The sequence below is a fragment of the Glycine soja genome, chromosome 3 (genome assembly GCF_004193775.1).
Source record: "Glycine soja cultivar W05 chromosome 3, ASM419377v2, whole genome shotgun sequence".
NCBI classification, from domain to species: domain Eukaryota; kingdom Viridiplantae; phylum Streptophyta; class Magnoliopsida; order Fabales; family Fabaceae; genus Glycine; species Glycine soja.
The window spans coordinates 6,391,907-6,399,033 of NC_041004.1; the positions used below are offsets into that span (position 1 = coordinate 6,391,907).

The 7,127-nt window shown below is 40.6% G+C and overlaps 1 protein-coding gene across 1 annotated transcript; it reads right to left on the reverse strand.

The window, feature by feature from the left end:
* Positions 1–6,554: 6,554 nt before the first annotated feature.
* LOC114404878 (uncharacterized mitochondrial protein AtMg00810-like) lies at positions 6,555–7,127 on the reverse strand. Its single transcript, XM_028367618.1, has one exon. It carries the CDS (start codon positions 7,125–7,127, stop codon positions 6,555–6,557), a length of 573 nt encoding a protein of 190 aa, XP_028223419.1.

Sequence of the window (7,127 nt, forward strand, 5' to 3'; positions counted from 1 at the left end):
TATAGAGCCAGGTGACCAGTTACCCGAACCGCCAGACTTAAGTGACCCGAGCTCGACCCAAATTAGCCTCAATTCATTGGAAGGTTTGGTTGCCCCGAAAACGCTGCATTTAGTGGGGATGATTTCCGGCCACAAGGTGGTGCTCCTGGTTAATAGTGGTAGCACCCACAACTTCATCCAGGAGCAACTGGTGGAGCAATTGGACCTCCTGTGTCATCACACCACTCCATTGAAGGTTATGGTGGGCAATGGGCAGCATTTGGAATGTTGTCGTGTCTGTCCCAATGTTTCCATTGAAGTTCAAACCACGACATTCATGGCAGACCTCCATGTTTTGCCCATTTCAGGTGCCAATATGGTCTTGGAGGTATAATGGCTTTAATCGTTGGGCCCTGTGTTAACTGATTACAACACACTACGCATGCAATTCTTTCACAATGGTAAATTAGTGGAACTGCAAGGTGATGATGATGTCAGTCTTCCTATGATCTCGTTTCCTCAACTTCGCCACCTCTGTCACCGCCAAGGCGAAGGATACTGCTTTCATATTGCAGTGACTCCGGCTAGTTCTAACCCCTTGCATGATTCAACACTTCCTCCAAACATTCGTTCCTTGCTTGCTAAGTATGCACCACTATTTTAGGACCCCCAGACGTTGCCGCTGGCGCGTGCGACTGATCACCATATCCACCTAATGCCCCAAGCATCTCCGGTCAATGTAAGACCGTATCGATATCCCCACTTTCAGAAACACGAGATTAAATGACAAGTTGAACAAATGCTTCAAAAGGGGTTAATTCAGCCCAGCACAAGCCCCTTCTCGTCGCCGATGTTGTTAGTCTGCAAGCATGATGGTTCTTGGCAGTTTTGCGTGGATTATCGCGCTTTAAACACCGTCACAGTCAAAGATCGTTTCCCCATTCCTACGGTGGACGAACTTTTGGATGAATTAGGAGGAGCACGATGCTTTTCGAAGCTTAACTTACTTCAGGGGTATCACCAGATTCATATGGACGCTGGCGACGTTTCGAAAACGATGTTTAGGACACACCATGGCCATTATGAGTTTAAGGTCATGCCTTTCGGGTTCTGCAACGCCCCCTCTTCATTTCAAGCGACCATGAACCTTATCTTTGGACCTTATCTACGACAATTCATTATCGTCTTCTTTGACGACATCTTGGTGTATAGCGACACGTTCACAGCTCACTTACATCACCTGGAGACCACTTTCTAGGTATTGCTTGCCAATCACTTCGTCCTAAAGTTTTCTAAATGCTTTTTAGCACAGCCTCAGGTGTAGTATCTCGGACATGTTGTCTTGCATGCAGGCGTGGCACCAGTGGCTGCCAAGGTGGCGGTTGTCCAGTAGTGGCCCACACCGCGATCCATTAAAGCTTTAAGAAGCTTCTTGAGCTTAGTAGGGTTTTATCACAGGTTTATTAAAAACTATGCTTCCATTGCCGGTCCTCTTGTCAAAGTCACCACCATTGACCCATTCCAATGGACTCCACAGGCTTAGACAGCTTTCGAGCAGCTGAAATTGGCACTGACCAATGCTCCAGTGTTGGCTTTCCCAAACTTTGACATTCCTTTTACCGTGGAATCGGACGCATCTGGCAGTGTTATGGGCGTCGTTTTGGCCCAGAACGGACACCCTATTACTTTTTTTAGAAAAGCCTTTAGTCCTAAGCTTCTCTGCGCCTCCATGTATGTCTGGGAATTGTGTGCCATTATGATAACAGTTAAAAAATGGCACCAATATCTATTAGGGCGCCGCTTTACCATACTCACTGATCACTGGAGCTTGAAGGAGCTCTTAACCCAGGTGATCCAGACACTCGAGCAGCATATCTACTTAGTGAGGTTGATGGGCTTTGATTATGATCCAATATCACTCAGGTTCCAGTAACCAGGCCACAGATGCGTTCTCTCGTCTACCAGATACGTCGGCAACTGCCCATATGCTCATTTTTGTTCCTTGTTTGACTTTTCTCGGTGCCTTACGCCTGCAATTGGACACTCATTATGAATATTGTCAAAAGAGTCAACTCATTCTTGCTTCCCCTGTGAATCATCCCTTCTTTTCCATTACTCAGGGTCTCATTCTGCATAAGGGAAGAATTTGGTTACCTTGGGGGTTGCCAATAATTACTACCCTCCTTTTGGAGTATCATGCTACCCCTACTGGGGGTCATGCCGGAGTAGCCAAAACTTTAGCCCGCTTGTCAGAAAATTTTCATTGGGATGGAATTTGGGACGATGTAGCTCGGTTTGTGGCTTAGTGCTTGGACTGTCAAGTCACTAAATATGAAGCTAAGAAATTTGCCGACTTGCTCTGTCCGCTTTCTATTCCGGCCCGGCCATGGGAGGACCTCTCCCTTGACTTCATTGTCCGGCTACCACCTTATCACGGTAACACCGTAATACTGGTTGTCATCGACAGGTTCTCCAAGGGCATCCATTTGGGATTGTTGCCAACCTCACATACTGCTCACATGGTCACTTCTTTGTTTGTTAATATCGTGGTCAAATTGCACGGGCTTCCTCGGAGTTTAGTATCCGACCGAGACTCACTCTTCATTAGCAAGTTCTGGCAGAAACTCTTTGGTCTCAGTGGCACGTTGCTCAGGATGAGCTCAGCATACCATCCACAGAGTGATGGTCAGACTGAGGATTTAAACAGGGTGATAGAATAGTATCTCCGTGCATTTGTCCATCGCCGGCCGGGAACCTGGGGAAAGCTCATTCCATGGGTTGAATGGTCTCACAATTCCTCTTGGAATGTAGCCACGGGAACCACGCCTTATGAAATCACGTACGGTCGAAAACCCTTCTCCTTCCCGGAATATATGGTGGGCACTTTCAAATTGGACGTTGTGGATGAATTGCTAACTGAAAGGGACACCACCTTTCATGCTATACGCCTGAAACTTGAAAAAGCTCAGGAGAATATGAAGAAGTTTGCAGATGTTAAACGCCAGGAAGTCATATATCAGGTTGGTGATTGGGTTCTTCTAAAGCTCCGGCCATATCGTCAACACTTTGCTAAAGAAACTACCACTGCTCCGGCTAAACTTGCTAAACGGTATTATGGACCCTTCAAGATTCTCGAACGCTTAGCGGAAGTAGCCTATCGCTTACAGCTTGCTGAAGGTGCACGCATTCACCCCGTGTTTCACTGTTCGGTCTTGAAACCATATCACGGGACCCCCAACGACCAACAGGACACCTCGCTTCCAACACAGGCAATTGATGGATGACCCATGATCACCCCAATATCTATTCTGGACTCATGACGTTGTTCCAATGATGACACCGCTTCGTGGGAAGTACTGGTCCAGTGGCAAGGATTATCCCCGGACGACACCTCTTAGGAAGATTGGGAGCAGTTGTGCGACACATATCACCTTGAAGACAAGGTGCTTTTCCAAGGACCAGGGAATGATAGAGCAGTAGAGACCTCAAGCACAGAAACAGAGACAAGGAAGGAACTTACCAACACAGATGAACAGAGGGTGCAGATAGTAGAGAAGCCCAAACGAAAGGTGACAAGGCCCGCATACTTGGATGATTACGCATAAGGGTAAACCAGGGATTGAATCACAGCTTCAGCATATCCAGCCAGCACTACTCCATATCCAGCTTGATTGGAATTGTCTCTCTTAGCCAGACAAATACAAACTAATTCTATTATAGGAATATTCCTGCACACAAGCGAGTACAAAATCTATTACCAGGAATTGTTATAAATACCTATGTAATCAAACAATCAAGCATATGAAATAATACTTTCCTCTTTCATTACAATTCTCTTCTCCTTTCTTAGTTCTGGAGGCACTGGCCCTCGAAGCCAGACCCCTGCACCTATCAACCGCTTTGCTAGTTAATACTGTTATGAGAGATCTTGCTTAGTGTGCATCTGCTGTAATTCTTCGATCTTTTGAAATTTAATCTAGTTATCTTAAAATAAATATATTTTTTGGTGAGATCATGTATTTTTTATTGTTTGAAATTTGAATTTATACCTAGAAATTAGGATTTATTCATTTCTCTTTGGCGAGTTTCCACGTGGACATTGTAGTTTATTTTCTTTCAAGTTTGGATTTATTTCTTTGAATTGGAAAATAATAAAGTGAAAAGAATACGGAATACAAGACCGAAATTTGGATTTCTTTTGGAATAGGGAAATCCAATTTATCCCAATTTTTAGAACATTGTTTGTAGAAGATTTCAATTTCTACTAAAAGAAATTATGTTTGTTTCTGGTTCTCCATACAAGTGGAGTAGATTTCCTGGGCTCAAATTATGAAGTGTTCTATTTCTGAGAAGACTTTTTATGCTATATTTACTTGTAGCACGTACGCAGTGATGTCGTGGGGATGAACATGGTTTCCAAATTAAAGGAAAGATTGTTTATGCTAGATTCTTGGTTCCTTCAACCTGACTTCCTTGACATGGATGTTATTGGCATCTCTGGTAATGCCTTTTTCACTTTACTTGGTGCCCCCTAATTGTTTGTTAATTAGCAAACTTGGATTGACACCATAGATATATTTTATGTTGATAAATAAATTTGCATACTCTGTAGATCTTTTTTATGTTTCCCTTTTTTCACATGAAAGTGGCCCTCCAATATTGTAATTTTATTTTCTTATTTATTTTGGTAACGACATTTTGTTTTTAAAAATATTTTATTGTTGATAGCTTTTCAATTATTTTTATTTGATTGAATGACTTGTGTCATGCAGGGTTGTTATCCTACTTGTGCAAGTAGAAATAGGTCGGATTCTTATTTGAGCTTGAATTTTTTGCTTTCTCTATCATGTAGTGTTGTGTTGCCCCAAAATAAAATACTATCTATAGTATATTAAGAGCATCTTTAGTCTAAGATTCCAGCTTGTGATCTTAAATCATGACGGATCGTATAGGATTACGTACAATTAAAGATCTCTATCATTTTTTCCTTCAGAATAACTTTAGTTCCAAATCTTGAATAAGGGTCTTTAGTGTCTAAGATTCTAATTTGGGATTTGTCACTAAAGTTGTTCTTAGTGGTAGATTCATTTTTGGATCTTAAATAATTTTTAGTAGGTCCTACATGGACTTATTTTTAAGTATTTATTAAATTAATTATGATTAAATAATTAAATATTCACTCTTTTTTTTTCTCCTCCTTGTCTCCTCATCTCATATGGTGCTTCTTCTTTCTTTTTTTGTTAGCATTAAAACATGAATTTTAAAAAAATTGAAAAAGGGGATATTTTTTGTGTCATGATTTCACTTGCACATTCATTGTTAATCACTAACACTTGCCACCTTAAATTTTCATAAGTTTGTCCTCTCTTGGTTACATATTCTAGATGCATCGGAGGAAAGATCCAACAAAGAATCTTGTTAATAAGTTGCCAATACCATACCCTTCACCGCTTCCAAATCAAGAGCGAAAAAAAATTCAATGGCCCAAAATCATTCCCAATTCCACACTAACGAAGTTCCATTCAATTTTCCAAGTTAGTCTTCACATTCTAGCTTTGTTAGCGTTGCTGGCTTTTTATCTTCTGGATTTTCAGTCAATGGAAAACCGTATAGCCTATAATTTCCTTCAAAGGAAGAGCTGAAAATGACTGAATTTGGGTACCAATTGGGATCCTTCCCACCAAATGTTTGAATGAGAGATTTAAATATGAAAAGAAAATGACAAACTTGCAAGTTGCATGGGAATTTCTCCACCCGACGAGTTTTGTGAAAGGTCCAAAGACTCCAGTCGTCTCAAGTTACCTATGGATGATGGGATTTCACTAGGCAAAGCAGTTTTTGACAATAAGATACAAAGTTCTTTGAAATCCATACGCTCCTTTGGTATAGGTCCTTCAAAATGGTTGGATGAGAAATCAATAGATGTGAAGATTGTAAAATTTTTAACCAACTCCATCTGTAAGTGTAGGATTTAAAGTATAAGAGACAAGAGGATGAAAGGGGAACTAATAATTTTATTGAGCATAAACAGCAAATATTTATACTACAAATTAAAAACAGAAATGTAAACAAACTTGAGAGATATCTGCTAAGCTAATTAACTAAGCCATGCATAAAATCCTCCTAAGAAATAGCATAGGAACATGTCTTTATTTAACTGATTTGACTCCTTCAACCACATGCTGTTGGAATCACAAAATCCCAACAATCTCCTCTTTGACTCAACGGCAGCATACACCAAGTTTTTGTCGAAGATACTCAAATCTTGCTTGAGGAAGTGATTTTGTTAAAAAATCAGCAAGTTGATTTTCAGTTTTGCAATACAGCAGCTGCACGTCACCTTGCTTTTGCACCTCCCTTAGGAAATACAACTTTATCTTAAAATGTTTTGTTTTCCCATGAAACACAAGGTTCTTAGAAATTGAAATTGTAGCTTGATTATCAACAAGAACCTGTGTACTCTCCTTTTGCTCCATGCGTAGATCAGCCATAAGTTTTTAAAGCCAAATTGCTTGATTTGCAGCTGCAATAGCTGCTACATATTCGGCTTCAGCGGTAGATTGTGCTATGACATCTTACTTCTTTGAATGCCATGAAAAAACTCCATAACCAAATGTGAAACAATAGTCTGAAGTGCTTTTCATGTCATCATTACTCCCAGCCCAATCACTATCTGAATATCCATAAAGACTGAACTCTTTTACTGGCTGAAACTTCACTCCATAACCAATAGTACCCTTGATATATCTCAGGATTCTTTTAGCTGCCTTAAAATGAATCTCACTAGCGCAGTGCATATATCGTGACAACAAGCTTACTGCATAAGTAATGTCTGGCCTGGTTGCAGTCAAATACATCAGACATCCTATTAAACTTATGTGCAGTTTTTCATCAACTTTTTCAGCTCCATCTTCATTGCTGAATTTCTCCTTTTGATTCATTGGCGTTGCAATTGGCTTGCATTCCTCCGTCTTGAACTTTCTAAGAATTTCCTTTGCATATTTTTCTTGACTTACAAAGACTTCACCTCTATCATGTTGCACCTGCATACCAAGGAAAAATGACATTTTTCCAAGATCAGTCATTTCAAAGGCTTCTTTCATTCCTCCTTTAAACTCTTCAATTAGCTCCTTTGAACTTCCTGTCAT

What these genes read in the sequence shown, in the direction of transcription:
- LOC114404878 (XM_028367618.1), bottom strand. Translation starts at nt 7,127, where the DNA reads ATGACAGGAAGTTCAAAGGAGCTAATTGAAGAGTTTAAAGGAGGAATG.